This window comes from Numida meleagris, chromosome 12, assembly GCF_002078875.1.
Source record: "Numida meleagris isolate 19003 breed g44 Domestic line chromosome 12, NumMel1.0, whole genome shotgun sequence".
NCBI classification, from domain to species: domain Eukaryota; kingdom Metazoa; phylum Chordata; class Aves; order Galliformes; family Numididae; genus Numida; species Numida meleagris.
The window spans coordinates 16,703,042-16,722,843 of NC_034420.1; the positions used below are offsets into that span (position 1 = coordinate 16,703,042).

A 19,802-nucleotide genomic window follows, 5' to 3' on the forward strand; every position below is an offset into this window, starting at 1 on the left:
TGTCCCTCAATGCTGACTGCCCCGTGACGCCAGTCTGTCATTGCCCCAGCCCCTGGCAGCTTTGCTCGTTTGGAAAATGAAAGTGAAAAAAAAAGGAAATTCAATGATAGTCTGGTTCTTAATTGTGCCTCCAGTGTGTGTTTCGTGATATTCTCCACACAGAACAGCAGGTTTGTTTTATTCGTTGGCTCTTCCCCATAAGCTCAAGGACATCTGAGGTTAAACACTTCATTATTATTCTGTCATTAGCACCATGATGCAATTCCCAGCCCACCTACAGCTGCCAAAGTGGTGTCACTGAGCGTGCCGCAAGGAATTGCAAGCACTCGGAGCTGAGTCTTTGGGGCAAGAGTCCTTCCTGGTTTAAATATTGAATTTCTCTACCGTGTGTTTTCTATATCATTAAAACGAGGAGCAATTATGTAAATAAAAGATTGGGAATTTGGAAACATCCTGTTTTTGACACATTGCATTTCTGTATTTTAAGCACGTTTTATCTCAGAATTTAATACATTCCCAAACATTAAGTTTCACAACATTCACGAAGCATCTGAATTGTGTCTGTGTGAGGGTGAATCAGCCACTCCACGCCACTTTCTCCCCTACCCTCTTCCCTCTCCATCACCTCTGCTGTTTTCCCATCTTGGTCCACTGCAGCTTTCTGCCTCCATTCAGTCTCACCGGGTGACAGACCTGACGCCACGCTATGCAGCAACCTTGGCTTTTCTTTCTGAAGTGAGAAGCTCATCCACCTTGCTGGTCAACTGCTCGCCTGCACCTTTCTCCCCAGTTCTGTTATACTGGGCAGCCTTCGCTGCATCAGCATGGCCCTGCAGTGATGCCCACCTGACAGCTCCCCCAGCACTGACGCTGTGGAACATGCTGGAGCTCTTTGATTCCCTGGCCCTAAAAAGGATTTTTCTCCTGCATACTCACAAAGCGCTTGCTAGCCAAACACTTCCCTGGAAAACACGATGCAGCTATACAAATCTGTAATACAGCAACAGTGGCATGAGCTCTGAAGATGGTTATGCTTATACTAAAATTCTACGTGTTAATTAGAGATCTACTGTTCTGTTATTCCCACTGGATATCAAGCGGTCATATGCCAAATTTTATTTGTAGGATAGGTGACAACACAGTGAATTTTAACCACATTCTCAAATAGTGAAACTACGAATCTAACCTTTTTATTTCTGTAATTCAGAAATACAAAACCCAGCTGCATCACTGCCCAGCTGTGTTTTAACTGCGGCGGTCGTTTGCTTTATCTGAGAGTTCCCACAGAAGGAAGTGCTTCAGTGGAAAATGCTGTACGTGCCCATGTATGTTTTAGATGTGGTGTTTTTCTCAGTGCTCCTTTTGTTTTTGCTGCAGAGGAGGCCTAGGGAAAGACAGCAAACAGCAGCGGAACTACTACCAATATTACTGTAAAAACTGGCAGATCCGTAGAAGCGTTCCAATGACATACTAATGCCTAGAAAACATTACTGATATTTTAGCATTTGAGGTTGTTAAAACAGAAAAGGGTGAAAGAGATGTGAGTATAGTTGTGAAAGGCTTCAGGTAGAATCACTGGTGTGGGTCTGTTTAACCAAAACAACATGAAATTACAGTATTCTGACAGCAAAAGAGAACTGCTTGGAGAGCATACAGGTGCTCGCTGCTTCTTTCATGTAAAGCCTTAATTTCCATAAATTGTGCTTTTTCCTTCTCATGGCACGTTGTTCCTCCTCAAAATCCATTATAATCAGGTGATCATGTCAATAATCACAAGTTTAACTTCGGGGGGAAAAAAGTTTAAATAAAATGGCCTTTATGTTCACACTGAATGCCACAAAAGCCTTATAAATCCTCAAAACCAAAGGAATCAACCCCAAGGCCTTTGCAGTGCTGGCAAGTTTTGACTTTATTGCATTTTTTAAAAATTACATAAGAAAAAACATTTTCTGTGAAAGAACAGGAAGCGCACTTCCAGTTCCTGTAGTCGCCAAGGGAAGTGGGAGACCCTGACAGATGAAAAAAGCCTGGGAGTGAAAGTGCCAACGTTTACTGATTCTAAAATCACAACCAGGAGCCCAAGCTTCTCTTTAGGCTCAGGCGCTCAGCCAAGGCCCAGGCCCGGCGCGGCCCTCTGAGGTGACGCCCACACCCCAGTGCTTGGGGTGGGACATCGGAAGCCACGCCCCTCCCCTCGCTAGTGCCCTTCTGCGGCTGCGCCGCAACGCCGCTCTCCGCGCGCCTGCCGTGGTCTCGCGAGAACACCCTATCCCCTCGCGTCTCGCTCGGCGCGGCGCTGCGGCCCGACGGGATCCTTCGAGAAGTGCCGGGCCCCGCCCCCCCCTTTTCCCACAGCGCCTCCGCCGCCGCGCATTTAAACGAGCCGGGCCGGGCTGCGCCGCGCTGCTCCTCCGCTCTCCCTCTGGCTCAGCCTCCCGCCCGGCCGCGCCATGTCGGTGGTGGGCATCGACCTAGGCTTCCAGAGCTGCTACGTGGCCGTGGCTCGCGCCGGCGGCATCGAGACCATCGCCAACGAATACAGCGACCGCAGCACGCCGTGAGTGGGGCTCGGGGCTGGCGGGGCCTGGCCCTGCGGGGGCTGCGGGCCGGGAGGGCGCGAGCGTCACGGGCGGGAACGTGGCGTCGGTCCGCCGCCGCTATTGGTGGTCCTTCGGCTGTGCTTTTTACGTTATTCTTTTAAATAGGCATTTACTTAAGGCTGCTCTCGGCCCGGCTCGAGGCGGGGTACGGCAGCGCGGTGAAAACCTCGGTCCGTAGCGCCGAGGGGAGCACCTACAGCCCGAGCCCTGCCCTGCCCTGCCGCTCCGTGCCGGCCGCTGCCGGCCCGGGCCGTGCGTCTCCGCTGCGCCGGGCGGAGCTCGGGGCCTCGCCGGCCGCCTTCGCTGTGGCCCGTGTGTTTCTGCTCCGCTCAGCCCTGACTCTGAAAAACTTTCCCGTTTTGAACATTGGGGTGTCTTTTAACCCAAAGGAAGAGAAAGAAGTAAAAGTGCTTAAAGAGTAGAGTTGTAAAGGTGGAAGTGGGACTTGTAGTGCGTCAAACCCGGAGGGGAGCCCTCTGGAAAGCTCTCCTATAAATGCTTTTGCAGCTCCATTTGTGCTGTAGTTTAGCTTTAAGCGTGCTGAAATAAATGATTTTCTTGGTGAGAAAATTGCTTTGTCTCGGTTTTCTTACCATTGTATCTCCTTAGACAGACGAGCATAGAATGACCTTGTGTTTCATTAGATGCCTCAGCTCTGTTTGCCTCTTGCTGTCTGTAAGCAATGAATAAAAGGAGACTCATGGTTCTATTTGGCTTGTGTGCCAGAGGAAGGGCTGGTCTCTTAGACTTTTCAGTGATGTGGTATGTAAGTGCAGATGGACTAAGGCAGTGTTTCATACAGAGCTTTTCAACGCAGGCTTCTAGGAGCTGCGTATAGAGTCTTCAGGTAGTCGAGGTGCTGCTTAGATGTACTTGAGATAAGATCACAAATTTCACTCATTGAAAGGAGATGAGTGATGCAAAATGTTGTCCAACAACATATCTTCCAGGAAATAATTAAGTTATGAGAAGTCAGAAGTGTGTGATGGGGAAAAAAATCGCATATTGAAAGTGACAATTTTTAACTGAACTTAATCTTCAAGTACTGTTCTGAAAGCCTGTACACAATGCTGAGGGAATGCGGAAAACAACTCTGTAAGCAAACGTGTCTGTATTAAAATGTTCTTAATGACTTTAAATGTCCAGCTTGTAGTAAAAAAAAAAAAAGCCTGGTTCAGAGTGTCAGAGCTCAGTGTCTCCTTAGTGAGCTCTGGGGCGCTGTGTGAGCTGTCGGGACCTTTCCTCAGGACCTGATTTGTGGTTGGGGTTAGGTGGTGCTCTGTGCTTTCTGCAGTGAGCTTTGGGAGGGATTAGCAGGTACAGCTTATTGTAATTGGGTTTTAAGAAAACAGATTCCAGTGAACACGCTGTGCTTGTAGTTCAGTGGCACAGATGACATTTTCACTGAGTCTTCTTTCAGCATCCTGTGGATTTTGGACTTGTGTGCATGCAATTAGTGCAGAACGGTTGTATTTAAATGTGGTGGTCTTGAAGTGGATCTGAGTAGAGGGAGAGAGCTAGAAATAAATGGAATGGGGGAGGATTAAGACGGTTTCCTGCTCCACGCGGGGATGAGGGTGCTTGAATTACATGAAATAGTTGTAAGTGATCTGAGGAAGCCAGTGCTGGGTTTCAGCGGGGAGGAAACGCGCTGTCAGGCTGTGGATGTCTTCCAGGGAAGTGGGTGAGGTGGGGGTGGGTGGGGGGCTGTGCCTGCAGGGACCTCCTCGGGTGGAAGGCAGGGCAGAGCCCTGCTGGAGTTGCTTTGTTAGACCTGACCTCCGCTGTGATTATGTTTCTATTTAAAACGCTATGGTTAGCTATTCAACTTTGAGTGAATTGTGTGTAATTACTAGCATAATTTGTATTTAATGAGCTCACCCTGGTTACTTCGGGCTGACTGGGGGGTGAGGTGGCAGCAGTCCCCCCCCGCCTGCTGTTGCTGTGGCAGCCCCGCGGTCCCCAGCAGAGAGAGCAGTGGGGCTGCCCCGCTCCTGTGTCCAGTGCCAGGCAGGTGTGGACAAGAAGGATATTTGTGCTGAAGTTTTTATTCCTGATTTTATAATAGAGAAGTCTGTTTACGTAGTTACTGTGCTGTATCCTCTTCTTGAGCCAAGTTTCTGCCTTGAGGTTTAACTCTGACAGCTCTAAAGAGGTCTAAATAAATTAGTGGTGTGTGGTGAGTGCAGGCCGATGGCTTGTGTATTTAGTAGCAGGATATTTTTTTCTTGCAGGAGAAAAACACAAATCCGTGTTCATGCCTTAATTTCCTTCTAGAGAGCAAAGTAAATGAATAACCAGCTCCCTGCTGCGTGCCGTTAGGATTCTGGCTGTGAGCTCTGCAGCTCCTGCCTGCTCAGCACAGACCTTAAGGTTTGCATGGCACCGGAGTGACTTGCTCTTCATTAACTAATCCCTTAATAATTTTTTCAGAAGGCTTATTCCTGGAATGTTAATTTGGTTGCAAGATATGCTTTAAGGGGTGGGCCTTGTTTCATCTGCTAAGCTATTAATAAATTGAGATATTAGAAAAAGTAATTATCTCATTGCAGCCATCCATTCTGTTTTTGATGCTTTCTGTTCAGAGGACCAATTCTAAACCTTGGGCTGAGCTGAAGTTTAGTTTTTTTAAGGGCAGCTCTATGGTATAGCCCTGCTCTAAGGTAGTCTCTTGACCTGCTATGTAGAGATCAGCTTAATTATGTTGTTAATGTCTTGTTAATAGTAATGACCCGCTTGACTAATAGTAGCTTTCCTCAGTAACTTTACTTCCTCAGTATGAGGGCCTGGGACTACAGGGCGAGGTGGGAAAGAGTTTGCCTTAATTTTAGAGCCTGTACAGTTGACTGAATATGGAAACTGACAGCTCAGTAGGACCAGGGATTTCCTCCAAAAGGAGCATTTATCTATTTTCTTACATCTCTGAGCTCTGCGTAGAGCTTGGGGTAAATGATAACTTTTCCTTTTGATAATCTGTGCTTTTATATCATGAGTGCAGGTGAAACCCATCAGCAGCAGTCTTCTCTCCAGTTGTTTTAATTTGTGCTGTTGAAGGGTTTCATTCAAAAAAAAAGTATGGTACAGATATGTAGGAGTAGCTGGTTAAATATTAACTCACCTGTGTGCTTCTTCTGAGCAGTCGAGTGCTTCCTGTACTACCAGCTGTCAGTTTCTTTGGCTGGCTTAGGTGCACTGCTAATCACTGAGATGAAGTGTCTACCCAATTATTACTTATTTATGCTATTTCAGGTTTTATATCTGTTGCTTTTAGTGCTGTTCAGTGAGGAGCATTTGCAAGAATCTCAGAATGCCCGCAGCTTTCTGGAGTTCAGAACTAGATTCCAAGTGGATGTTAGAATGAGTGGCCAACCTTCCCAATGGGCCAAATGTTCAATATCTGCAGTGTAACATTATCAACATCTCTAACAAAAACCACCACCACTGCAACTGCTGATGTTTAATGCAGTTCTGCAATCACTGACAGGATCTTTCTTCTCGTTCTAGATCATGCATAGCCTTTGGACCCAAGAACCGCTCTATTGGTGCTGCAGCTAAAAGCCAGGTACGGTTTGGGTAAAAGCAATTTCAGTAGTCAACAATCAGATTAACACAATGTATTTTTATCAGTGAAGCGTAGAACGTCTCTGGACTGGCTTCTTAACAGTCTAACTGTAACAAACAGCTGAGCTTTCTTCAGTTGTTCAGCCTGTAATGCTATGTTGCCATCTTGGATGGGAATCTAAAGGCTGTACATAATAAAATGAAGAAAAAAAAATTCATCACAAGGAAATCTGAAACATGATTTTAAGTTACAGATGTAAGCTCTAAAGAGAAGCAATACAGTTTTGCCTCACCTTTGCCTGTCTTGCTGCGTGGATTGGGTAGCACTGGGTTGTGTGTGTCTGTTCCAAACAATTCTATTAAGTGCATTCCTTTGGTAGAAAGGGGAGATCCTGAGGGTAAATACATATAGCTTCTGAACTTCTCATGATTGAATTACAACCTAAATGTCTTAGGCTTTCTTGCACATACTTCTGAGTTTGTTGGTGTAGGTAGGCAAATATCTTGAAGACCAAGAAGAGGTTTAGCTGATTTTTTTTTTGTCCTGCTCCATGACACTTGGGTCCTGCTGTGTTGTCTCTTGTGTTGCTGTGAAACACCAGTAAAACATGATTCTTCTTGAAGTCTTAGAGGAGGTGACTATTCAAACACTTGGTTTTTTCTTAGCCTAAAATACCTAGTGATGTGTGAAGATCCAGTATCTAGGATACAAAAGTGACTGGACGCTGCATGTTCTTCAAGAACAGAAGAACTGTACTAGAACTAAATGCAGATGTTTTTCTGGAATTGAGTGTCTGCTTAGCTTAAAGAGGTTCATTGATACAGAGATCCAGTAGAGGTGAGGTATGTCCTGCAGAAACTAAACTTAAAGAAGATCAAAACCAGGTTACTTAGGAAATGCACCTGACTGCAACTGAATCACAGTGAACAGAATAGTGCAGTGTTTGCCTGCTCGATCAGATACCATGTTTTTTTCCTCAAGTGTGTCCTGCTCTAACATAGTGGAAGGATTAAAAAGGATTACTTGTTGTAGCAGAAATGCTAAGTTATAGCTTGAAGAAGTGATTGAGCACCTGGTGGGAAGGCAGGGCCAGCCCAGGGGAGCTCGGGTGTATGTAATGTACCTGAGTGACAGGAAGGGCTGGAGCCAGGATCCACCTCTTCCCAGCCCTCATTGAAGGGTTGGTGGTGGAGGCAAGGGATCTCTCTGGAGATCTCTGCGTACCTGAGACCTTCTGAAGGTAAGCAGCTTCTTTCCTTTATTTTTGTGCCCATGGCTGTTGCATTTGAGCAAATCCTCACTTGCTGCACCCTAGAACCTTGCTGCTCTGCTGTCATTGCTGTGCTTGCCATTGTGTTACGCTTGTACGAGGTAAAGACAGGCTACAATGATTTTTCATTTCTACATTTGCACTATCTTGTCTTTTAATGATGGTCTGCCTTCTGTCAGTTACATCAAATTGGCAGTATCACCCTGGGGGCCCTGCTGACTTTTTAAAGCTTCGTGAGAAGGTTCTTGAGCTGTTCTGTAAGAATATCCTTATGTTGAATGTCACTTGCATGTGAGGGGCCTGATGTGTAGTGTACCTCACTGTACTTCAGTTGTACTTGCTGGCTGCGTCGCAGTCCGAAAGGAGGGTGGTTGGAAACAGGTAAATGGAAGAGGACACTTTGGTATGCTGTGCATACATGATGAGAATTTGATGCTAACTGCGTGGCTCAGTTTTCAGGCATACATTTCATATTGAATCTCCAACTCCTGTAGGTTGCCTGAGAGATCAGAGGGAAATTGCATTCTAGCACCTGCCCTGGTACTATTAAGATATGAATGACTAATTTGCAGCAAGAGAAGCACAAGAATAAAACCTATATGGTCTTTCTGTTTGAGATTCAGTTGTTCCCCTGACAAATTGTATTAAAGATTTCTTTTCCTCTAGGTTATTTCAAATGCAAAGAATACAGTACAAAGTTTTAAAAGATTTCATGGTCGTGCATTCTCAGATCCCTTTGTTCAAGCTGAAAAAACAAGCCTTGCCTATGAACTTGTCCAGCTGCCAACAGGCTCAACTGGCATCAAGGTAAGTCTGGAGTATTTGAAAGAGTGCCAGAGGAGGAAAGCGATAATGGTTTCCTTTTATCTCTTTATTTTGAATCTGCTTGCTGAGGTTTCTGTTCTCTTGTGACTAGAGAATGTTAAATAAAAGGGTAATAGTGCCAGTGGTCTTTCCAGGTGTTCCATGAAACTGGTTTTGCAGTTCCACGTTATCCTGCCTTGCAAACCCAGTCCTATGCAAACTATTTTACCAGTGCTGTTTTTTCCACAGTGATTTTTTGGAAGGCAGCTTATTGACCAGTGCACTTAGTTAACTGTTGCTCATATGTTAAGAGTGCAGAATGTGAGTGTGGCATGTCAGGTGAAGTGGTAAAAAAAAATCAATCTTTTCAAATGGTGCCTAACAGATTTCAGCAGTAACTGATTTAATTTCCCAAAGCAGTAGGAAGGAAGGTGTCCTGGGCATTGTCTTACAACCAAGATGTAAGAATCTGTCCAGAGCAGCTTCATATGTATGAAGTAATACGTATTCCAGTATTTCTATGTAGTACTTCTTACTTGCTGTGCATAAGTAAGGCCATCAGAGAAGGTGGCATAGAGCTGCATTACTTCTGGAGCTTACTTTCAGTAAAGACAGCTTCTTGCATGTGTTCTTTGTGTTTGCAGTATGTGGTTCTTACTGCAGGGTACATTTTTTTTTCTTTTATTTTTTAGGTTATGTATATGGAAGAAGAAAGAAACTTTACTATTGAGCAGATGACTGGAATGCTTCTTACCAAATTAAAAGAGACCGCTGAGAATGCGCTTAAGAAGCCTGTAGTTGACTGTGTTGTTTCTGTAAGTATGTGATGAGTTTCTCTTGGACACAGTGTGATAAACTAAAATGGTTGTTGGTAATAACCTGAACAGTCAGGTCTGTCTTCTCTACTTATGACTGAATCTTGCATCCTGAAGTTAGACTTCACTAATGATGAATATCTTCAACTTTTTTGTCCGGTAGAATAAATACTTGATACCTCTTTCTCATTCTGTTTCTCTGCTAGTAAAATGAGCAGTTTGAGAGGGCACAGGTGTTCAGTGTTTTGTCTTCACATAACATTTTCTGTGTTTTCTCTCTGTGTCTGAAATGAATGTCAAACTGGAAGGATCCCTGTGAAGGAGAGCAGCTGTGCTCTGTACTGTCTCTCTACACTTCTGTCTAATAGTTGCTGTGGTGACTCTTTCAAATGGTGGCCATCTGATCTTCTTGCAGGTTCCCTGTTTCTACACAGATGCAGAGAGGAGATCTGTGATGGATGCCACACAAATTGCTGGTCTCAACTGTCTGAGACTAATAAACGAATCAACTGCAGGTAATGCCTTACTTTCTCCTTGAATCACTTAATATTTTTGTTCTATTTGATAAAAGGACTTCTATTTTGCCAGTGATCCATACCTTCTGGAATTACAGCTGAATGTTAAGTTTCCTGAGCCCATTTTTCATTGTGTCAGTGTCATAAGGGTATTTCTGGGATATCTGCTTAATACACGTGATCTCTTCTGGGAGGGGCTAATAACTGCTTGATGTTCTTCCATATTGCTTTAGCATTGGTATTTAATTTAACAAGAAGCTTCTGCATCTTGAAAATGAAGATGAAATGCTAATGCTGTTTACTGCTGTAACATTTAATGCTTGAGAAAAGGAATTGAGAAACTAAGTGCCCTAATTATACTGATTTCTCCCTTCTGTATAGTTGCCCTTGCATATGGAATCTATAAGCAAGACCTGCCTGCCCTAGAAGAGAAGCCACGGAACGTTGTTTTTGTGGATATGGGGCATTCTGCATATCAAGTCTCTATTTGTGCGTTCAATAAGGGAAAACTGAAAGTAAGCAGTCTGTTCCATGTCTATTTTAAGTACCAGTAGGAGCATTCAGTAGCACATACAAGAACTGTGACAGTCAAGCTTGCCTATCTTTACACAAGCATCTTTTTATATTTCCAGAGTTGCACTTGAAGTTCAAAATTAGGGGTTTAAAGTAGGGTGGGGATGTAGAGCTTTTTGAATGATACAAAGAGGAAGCAAACCTGTGTTAATTGATGACTTTTGGCAAAGGGAAAGAAGGCTTGGATTACGTGTGTTCAGAAATCGATTTGAGCAGATGCTGCTTTCAAGAATGCAATCCAGTCATGAGATGTAGTAGTAAAACAAATTCCTAGAAGGATGCAAGCTCATATGTTAAGTCACTGGGATGCTCATGTAAAAGAGTAATTCTGTTAACAACTTGAAGCTGCAAATGAAGCAAGCAAGTTAGTGTACTTCTCAGTGCCAGTTGCCAAAGTGCTACTGTTTTGCAGCAAATGCTAATATTTCTTAATTAGACTTTTACAATCTGTTTTTCTGCAGCTCTGGTAGTTTTCCCTTAGCTGGAGAAACACAAATGTAAAGCATGGAGGTGCAAAATGAGAAGGCAGGACTTACAAAATCATTAGCTCTGTTTCCTCTTATGAGGAAATTTAACCTAGGTTAAGTTCTTTGAAATTATAGCAGTATTGAAGATATGCTTGAGTATGAGCAGTGATGGGTAGCAAGGCAGTTAAAAACAGTGCAGTAACTGACCCTAATCAGGAAGGGTATAAGGTATCAAACTCAGTGTTCAAAGAGTAGAATCAGCAGAGATGGATGGGCTTCAGGTTTTCTTTAGGTAACTTCCTCATCAAAAATGAGCACTATTTGCAAGAGTTACACTTATTTTCTTGCTTTATTTTTAGCCTAGTGTAAGCATGTTCCACCTTTAGGCATGAAATAATCAACTGGGATATATTCTGACTGTGGCCAAGCAGAGTTTGGAGGCTGTTATAGTCTGCTTGTGGTACAGGTACTGAACAGACTGTGTACTGAAGCCTTACCAGATCATAACTAGAGGAGTTGCTGCGTTATTACTGAAGGACTAGGGGCCTGAGCCTGCTTTTTGGCATGTGGCATAGTAGATAACTCTTTTTTTTCTTGGAGCATATGTATGCTCTACAATTTTTTGAGAGGATATAATTTACAAAGGGTTGAAATACTTGTGGAACTTCTTGAAGTTGTGTTTTAATGATGGTTCTTTCTCCAGTAGCGTTTAGAACAAATATCTAATAGCAGCTACAAAAGTCATATGTAAACCTTGGCTTAGGTTTTGTAAGCTTAAAGAAAACCCAAAAAACCAACACATGCACATCTCCTAGGTTGTATGCAACTATTTCTGCAACTGCTGTCAGCAGTTAGGTATCAGATGTTAGTGATGTACTTCAGATACAAATGCTTTGGCATTAACTACTAACTGATTTTGCTGAAGTAACAATTTAATTGTACTGTTACTGAGGAGCTCTTTTTTTTAAAGGTCCTTGCTACAGCCTTTGACACAACACTTGGAGGCAGGAAATTTGATGAAATGTTAGTTGAATACTTCTGTGAAGAATTTGGAAAGAAATATAAACTAGATATCAAGTCAAAGATTCGTGCATTGCTGAGGCTGTATCAGGAATGTGAAAAACTGAAAAAGCTGATGAGTGCTAATGCCTCTGATCTCCCGATGAACATTGAATGTTTCATGAATGACATAGATGTTTCTGGAACAATGAACAGGTAATGTATGTGCTTTTATAAAGGTAAGTTGTGGAGTGTTCTCTTCCACTCCTTTTGGGAAGGAAACACTTTATAAAGCAGCAGTGTTAAGGACTGGAAGGAGCTTATGCAGGGGTGCTGCTCAAAATGCTCTTTAGAGACTGATCAGTGGCCTTGAGTTAAGAGGAAGGGCTGTGACGTTCGCAAGCGTCCCTAGGTCATTATCCCAAACTCAACTGTAATGTACTCAAGCGTGGAACTGTGACTGAGAAGTGTGGACTGCAGCATTAGAGAATTGTATTCTTTCAGTTTGGGTAACCTGTTGTATTTGCAATTGTAGCTTGCTTATGGTATCACTTTATTTATGGTGTCTTTCAACAGAAGTAAATTTTTAGAGATGTGTGATGGACTTCTTGCAAGAGTAGAAGCCCCGCTTCGCAGTGTGCTGGAGCAAGCCAGTAAGTGTGTGTGTGCGTTCTGTAATCTCTGTGCAGAAAGATGATGTTCCCAGTACAGGCTTCCTTTGGATGCTCGTGTTAGTTGTGCTAATTAGTCTGTCCAAGTTCCGTGTTCTGGCTGAGCAGTTTAAAGCTTCCTAGAGTTCTTCCACACAAGCTGAGATCTGAAATTCTTGCTGCTTAAATTAATAGCTGGTTTAGTATAACTCACTTTACAATGTCAGTGTATTCACTTACAATAGAACCATTTAATCAATAAAAACTAATGTCTGACTCCTCTCTAGAGTTAAAGAAGGAGGATATTTATGCAGTAGAAATAGTTGGTGGCACAACAAGAATCCCTGCTGTTAAAGAGAAGATCAGTAAATTTTTTGGCAAAGAAGTCAGTACGACTCTGAACGCAGACGAGGCTGTTGCGCGAGGTTGTGCGCTGCAGGTAAAAAGTGCTGTATGCTTTAGCTGTGAATATTTTTATTGAAATAGTAAGTACTTGAGCTGAAGTCCGTAGGAAGCATGAGAAATGTCATGTGTATGAGAATGGAATAAAAAAACATTGGGAAGGTGGCTGGAAGAATGAGGGTGGCAGCTGAAGTGATTCTTTGTGCTGTTTGTCTAAGCCAGGTCAGCGGATCAGCACAGTTTGAAGTGAAGTGTGTACTTTGCTTCTGCTGTAGCTGCAACCTGGTAGCATGATAATCGTCATAGGATGACTTTCACTGCTCTAGGCTCCTTTGGGGGCGCCTAAGTTAAACAAAAGCTGCTTTACAGCACTGCTGATAAACAGAAAATCTGTTCTGAGCTGGAACCAGAATTGCTCAGTGGCTTAAGCAGCAGTAAATACTCTGTAGTTACGAGTGCTGCCTCTTGCACCTTAGTTTTGCTCTGATCACCTTATTTTCCTCTCCACATGCTTAATAGATGCTCATCTGTTCATCAGCAGTGCAAGCCAGCTGTTGGAGTGGAATCTGTTTAAAAGGGATTGGGTTACAGTGTGCTTTGAAACAGCAAAAAAAACACCAAAAAAACTGGTAATGTCACACTAAATCTTTAGTGTCTGATTTTCTTATGCTGGCACTGAAAATAACTCAATAGCCTAAGCATAACAAACTAAACATGATTGTTCTTAGGTAAAACTTGTATATTTCCATTGTCAGAGTGAACAGATGTGGCACTTCCTGAAGAGAAGGGTGTATGTGCGCTTCTGGTGCTTGCTGTGCGGTTCCAGAGTCCATCAGTATTAGTTTCCCTTAACCTAGAGTCATCCTACATATTAAGTAGCTTAAATAGCTACTTGCTGAATTAAATTACTATTCTTCTGAAGCCTGAATTTTTATCATAGAACTCCTTTGCTCTTTCAGTGTGCTATTTTATCGCCGGCATTCAAAGTGAGAGAATTTTCTATCACAGACTTGATACCATACCCTATTTCTTTGCGATGGAATTCACCAGCAGAAGAAGGGTTAAGGTAAGCTGAGTTTTCTTGCATGATTATGTACAGCTTAAAAGTAACTGATAACAACTGGAGGATGTAGTATTTCTAGAACAGCGCCCATCTAACAACTCTCAACAATTTTGATAGTTTGAAACTATTGACAGAGAAAAATGCTAAGTTTAACACTTTGTACACCACTGTTGCTCTTCATATAAATAGATTGCCTTTTTTAAACAAGGTTTTCCTTCAGATACAAAGAATATCTAGAAATGTTTAATGTTAATAATATCAGATGGTCATCCTGCATGCTAAATAAGAACTGTTTTCTTTCACAGTGACTGTGAGGTCTTTCCCAAGAACCATGCTGCTCCATTTTCTAAGGTCCTCACGTTCTACAGGAAAGAACCATTCACTCTTGAGGCATACTACAGTTCTCCCAAGGAACTGCCTTACCCAGATCCTGCTATTGGTATTTAAGGCCATTCTGTGGTTTGAAACGTGGTTCATCTTGTGCATCTTTCTGGACTTCTTTCTGATTACATTAGTCTGGACACTGTAGCTTACTACAAATTATGTAGGGACAGATTTCAAAAGTCGTGGACCGACAGTAAAATGAGTGGAGTAAGATGAATTTCATGGACAGATATTCTAAATGTAGAAAATACTGGTGATATTTTCTGGAAGCAAGCCTGTAAAGAGCGCACTCAGAATGGTGCAGACTTTTATTCTGATGCGAGTAATAATTCCACTTTCATAGCATACCATACATCATTCCTAATAGCATGTATTCTAGCACTGCTACTTGAAGTCAAACTGCTTGGCTTGAGTAAGATTTGAGTGCATTGCAGTGATCTGTTGCCAGCAATAATCAGGATTTACTTCACATTCAGTGATTGTTTTTCTTTTTGGAATTGTTTAGCTCACTTCTTGGTTCAGAAGGTCACTCCTCAAACGGATGGATCCAGTTCAAAAGTGAAGGTCAAAGTTAGAGTAAATATCCATGGTATCTTCAGTGTTTCAAGTGCATCTTTAGTGGAGGTTCATAAATCTGATGAGAACGAAGAGCCTATGGAAACAGATCAGCATGCAAAAGAGGAAGAGGTAATGGACTTCACTGTTAGCTGCTTTGAGGCCTTTTTATGAGGCTCATTTGGCCAAGTTCTGGAGAGGTTCTAGGATTTCTAAAAGGATTTAGATGTGTTTAGCAATTAAGTACTAATTCAGGTACGTCACGACTGTGACAGATGCCTTAAAACCAGAACTGAGGTACAGGTGAAATACTTAATTATTCTAGGAGTGAGCTGTTAATTGGCTAAGTAAAGTCTGGAAGTATGTAATTAATCCCTCGAGGGTCTACCAAGTTTTTCATTCTTTCTTCTTTACCTGCACCTAGCATTCTTTGGGTAAGAGTGATTGAGGTAAGAATAGAAGCATTGTTTAATATGCTGAACTGAATCTTTCTGTTAATTTCAGAAGATGCAGGTAGACCAGGAGGAGCAGCAAAAGTCAGAAGAACAGCAGCAGGTCCAAGCTGAAAATAAGGCAGAGTCTGAAGAAATGGAGGTAGAGTGAAAATTGGTTTTTTTACAGGATTCTTCCAGAAGATTCTTCTGAATGTGTAGTGTCTGAGCCTATCATCACTAGCTTTGTCATACTCTGGAAGCTAAACTTGTACATGAAGTATTTGTAGTCTGCTTTGTGAGCAAAGTTTTAAAGATACATAGTTCTGATCATGGAAGGCCTGTCAGGTGACCTAATGCTGAGAAAATGAGAACTCTTCATGGGATAAGTCACTTCGATTTTAGTAACTTAAAAACTAGAAGGGGGCCTCTAGAAGCGGGGGTGGGAACATCATTGCCATGAATGTAGCCAGTGTGCTTAGTAAAGGTCAGCAGCTGCACTGTGTCTGACTCCTTTGGCAGTGAAGTGTAAGAATTATAGTTGCTACGTCAATGTCAGAAGTACATTTTTTCTATATCAGTCTTCAGTGCATAATTTGAACTAGCTAGGAATGCTGGTTTTTTACTTTGGATGTATTCCTTCAATATAGACTTCTCAAGGTGACTCTAAAGACAAGAAAGTGGATCAGCCACCTCAAGCCAAGAAGGCTAAAGTAAAGACTACTACAGTGGACCTTCCCATTGAGAACCAGTTGGTGTGGCAGATAGGGAAAGATATGCTGAACTTATTCATTGAGAATGAGGTAAACTCCTACTTGTCTGAGCTGAAGAAGTCTCTAATCTGTGGGGAACTTTGCTGTTCATTATGTGTGGTTAAATGTTGATGGTGGGCAAGGAAAGATTAACGTAGTGGTTTTTTTGTGGTGAGCAGCAGTGGCCCATGGAGTCAAAATGCATTGTTCCTACTGAGCTCCCTGTCTGTAGGGCAGCAGTTCAGTGACTCAGCTACAGCTGCAAGCTGCTGGGCTGCTGCTGTTGGGTGGGTGAGTGTTCAGCTGAGGCAGGCTCTTCTTTGCTGTCCTGGATGTGCCACCAGCAGCAAATTTGAAATTCCATTTATTCATGTACTTGGTTTTAGAGTTATCCATGGTATTTCAATCTTTAGTCAAACTGAGCTTTTTGTTAACAAGTATTTTGAGGAGGTCTTGTCAGATAATTAGCTTTTTAGCCAACTGATGTGTCAACTTGTTCACAGGGTAAAATGATAATGCAGGATAAGCTAGAGAAGGAGAGGAATGATGCGAAGAATGCAGTAGAAGAATACGTGTATGATATGAGAGACAAACTCTGCAGTATTTATGAGAAATTTGTTAGTGAAGATGTAAGTATTTCTGGCTTTGTCTTCCAGTATATTTGTTGTGATAAATAACAGTTGTGTTGTAATAACTTTTGACTGTATCATATTAGTGTGCTTACTTAAAGCATGCCTGCAAGCTTTCAAATTTGAATTCAAACGCGAAATATTTCTATAGCCTTTTTGTCTATGAAGATAACCTAAATGTGGGCCAAGTACGAGCAGGTGGTACCCAGGATATGTTGTTCTTTTCCAAAGCACTTGCAGCAGTTGAAGTTATTGCCTGATCATCAGTTTTTAGACTGAGACAAGGAGCACTTGACAATCATTTGAAGGCAACCTAACCTACCTCGGCTCTTTGTCAATTTTTAGGAACGGTTTAAGATGAAAAATCATTTTTGAAAGTTCTTTACATTAAAAATGGAACCCTTCCAGAAAGATTCCAAATATCACTTGAATGTTAGCAAGTAGGATTATTTCACCTAACTATTTTGTATGGATTGCTTCAGGATCGAAATAGCTTCACGCTGAAGCTGGAAGATACAGAAAACTGGCTTTATGAAGATGGTGAAGACCAACCCAAACAAATTTACATAGATAAATTAACAGAGCTGAAGGTAAGTGGTTCTTGCATTTCAGTCAGGACTTAATGAATCCAGAGAACTTCATTCAAGCGGGGGGCTAGCTAGCTTAGGATCGCTAATCCAGAGATTAATGCTTACAACAAACTAATTTAATAATTATGTAAGAACAGACTTCCAGCAGGTCTGTAACAACACAAAGGGGAATCTGCCCTTCTAAGTGAAGGGTGAAGTTGCAAGGAGTTTGGAAATGTTGATGTACCCTGGCAAGTCTTGTGGTGGTGTTCAGTGACGGTGGGTGTCCATGATACGTTTCACTTTTTCAGGCCTTGGGTCAACCTATTCAGGCAAGATTTCAAGAATCAGAGGAGAGGCCAAAAGCATTTGAGGACTTAGGGAAGCAAATCCAACAGTACATGAAAACTGTTCATGCGTTCAAAGCAAAGGTATTTCTACACTTAATTTCTGGCAAGTGCACTGAAGTGATGTAAGCCTATTTTGAATTGTAAGTAAGCTATGCAGAAAGTTCATGTAATGTCCCAGTTGGCTTCTGAGTTCTCAGGGCCTCCTGTGTTTTCAGAAGTGGGTTTTTTGCTTGAAAAATGAGGCTTCATTAAGTCAGTCTCGATTATCCTTATGGAGGGGGAGTTAACAGCAGCAGTGCAACTTGACTTTTGTCTGATTAGAGCTGTGGTGTTTGGGTTAATTGTCCTGCTAATCAAAACAGCTAACTGGTCTGTTTAGTACTTCGTGGCAAGTTCAGCTGTGCAATTAGATGTTCAGAGTGCATGCAGCTTGGATGTTCAAAGTAATTACTTGCACAGCTACCATTAATCTGGCTCTTTCAGGATGAGCAGTATGATCATCTGGATGAAGCAGACGTAGCAAAAGTGGAGAAAAGCGCAAATGAAGCAATGGAATGGATGAATAACAAACTGAATCTTCAGAACAAGAGAAGTCTTACTTTGGACCCAGTTATAAAAGCTAAAGACATACAAGCTAAAACTAAAGTAAGTCTTTCTGAGCAACTCACTGTTTCCACAAGTTTTGTGTTTCTTGGTGTAGTTGTATGCTTAAATAAAGACTGAGGTGAGATCAGCTGTAGGAAAAAGACAGTGGTTGGGTGTTTCCCTGTTACGTGTGCTAGGGAACATCTGCCTCTACTTGAAATATCCAGTTGGTATCAAAAGTTGATTGGGCAGACAGGCTACTGAATACAGTTGTTGATAGACGTTTCTAACAGTACTTAATTCCTGTTTTACAGGAATTGACAAGTATTTGCAATCCTATAGTCACAAAACCAAAACCCAAAGTTGAACTCCCAAAGGAGGAGCAGAAACCAACTGAACCGAATGGACCAGTAGAAGGCCAGGGCGATGGCAGCAGCGCAGCCCAGGGCGCTGACCCCAGTGCTGCGCCCGCCCCAGCAGCTGCGGAAAAGAAGCTTCCTGAGATGGACATTGATTAAGTTTCAGTACTTGTTTATATTACTGCAAACGACAATAAAGCTTTAAGTTGTCAACTTTGTATGTTCTGAATACAAATTGAAGCAAGTGAATACCACAGCACTCTTAGTAATCTTTGGAGAGGTTTGGTCAGTGCCTGAAGTCAGAATGCTTAGGTAGCCAACTACTTGGTCATACAAGCAGTATTTCTTGCCATAGTGATTGTAGCTAGAGGCTGCTGGTATTGGACCTGCAGAAGCAGCCATAAACTGTCTCCGTGTTGAAGCATGTTCCTGCTGAGTCAGTCTTGTTTTAAGAAGGGAGACTGCAAAAGCTCAAGTCCAGTTTTCCTCACCGTTGTTCATGTAGCAGTGTTTGTAAGGAAATGCCCGCTAACGCTAGGGCAGGGAGGAAGGAAGGGGGAGGGAGGCTGCTCTTCAGAGCCCCCAGCAGTCTTGGTCTGCTTACCTTAGTCTAGCCGTGTTTGTGTTAACACTCCTCTAGGTTTATCTTGATCTGCACTTGAATAACTCCTACTTACACAAGGTGCGCGAAGCCGTGGCTTAGTGCTCTCAGTCCCTTTATTCCTTAGGGGCCATCATCACACCAGGGCTAGCACCAAATCAGATTCATTTACCTAAAATGTAGAATAGTGACTGCACCCTCCTAACAGATCGGCTGTGGATGTGCTCCTAACCACCAAGTGTAGATTCCCTGGCTCGTTAGACTGTGTGGGCCTTGGCTCCAGCTCAGTTAGGTGCTTGTAGGAAGAGCGACGCCTGTAGCCCAGCTGCCTGCACTGAGCGCTGACTGACGCGTTCCTAACTCTTAAAGGGGTGTGCTTGCTTCCATGAGGCCTTCATTTGGAATGCTTGTTTTTCTTCTTTTTCAGGAACAAAGCATTTTTCTATGAGTTTTATGCGGTAATTTGCTTCTAGTTCTGATTGTCATTAAACTTGCAGACGTTAATTTGTATGTGTTAAATCCAAAGTTGAAACACCGTTCAGCTGTTGGAAGAAATAAATGCACTGGATTCTACTGGATTCCTTTCTGAAGCCGTTGATTGTGAGGAGGGGGAGCGGTGTGGAGGTGGGTGTGAGTGCGATCCCCGTCTTGCCGCCGCCCCTGCCAGGCGGGGTTTGCTTTCTGGCTGCGGGCGGGAGCTGCGACGTACAGAGTTGTGGGGCCGGGGCAGCTGCACCCGGGAGCCCGTTTCGCAGCTGTAGGGCTGGCTTACCCGACCAGCAGGCGCGGAACTCACCGCGTTCCCGTGCAGGGGCGGCGAGGCCCGGCCCAGCTCGGCTGCGGAGCCTCCCGAGGGACCCGCGTTCC

The 19,802-nt window shown here is 43.0% G+C and overlaps 2 protein-coding genes across 3 annotated transcripts in view; both read left to right on the forward strand.

Moving 5' to 3' along the window:
* HSPA4 (heat shock protein family A (Hsp70) member 4) lies at window positions 2,282-18,547 on the forward strand. Of its 2 annotated transcripts, XM_021410336.1 has the most exons (19): window positions 2,282-2,557; window positions 6,105-6,162; window positions 8,099-8,239; window positions 8,929-9,051; window positions 9,467-9,566; window positions 9,948-10,081; window positions 11,577-11,821; window positions 12,182-12,258; window positions 12,543-12,694; window positions 13,617-13,723; window positions 14,026-14,159; window positions 14,610-14,791; window positions 15,164-15,253; window positions 15,741-15,893; window positions 16,346-16,471; window positions 16,954-17,061; window positions 17,352-17,471; window positions 17,874-18,035; window positions 18,290-18,547. In XM_021410336.1, exons 1-19 carry the CDS (start codon window positions 2,451-2,453, stop codon window positions 18,491-18,493), a joined length of 2,523 nt encoding a protein of 840 aa, XP_021266011.1. In that variant the 5' UTR covers window positions 2,282-2,450; the 3' UTR covers window positions 18,494-18,547. The 2 variants fall into 2 exon arrangements, with proteins under 2 accessions (XP_021266011.1, XP_021266012.1); XM_021410337.1 differs by lacking the exon at window positions 2,282-2,557 and having other exon boundaries at window positions 8,163-8,239.
* RNF14 (ring finger protein 14) overlaps window positions 19,423-19,802 on the forward strand; it is a 7,501-nt gene continuing 7,121 nt past the window's right edge. Inside the window, exon 1 of the mRNA XM_021410340.1 lies at window positions 19,423-19,559. The gene's annotated coding sequence lies outside the window, so the exon portion shown is untranslated. The remainder of the gene's footprint in view (window positions 19,560-19,802) is intronic.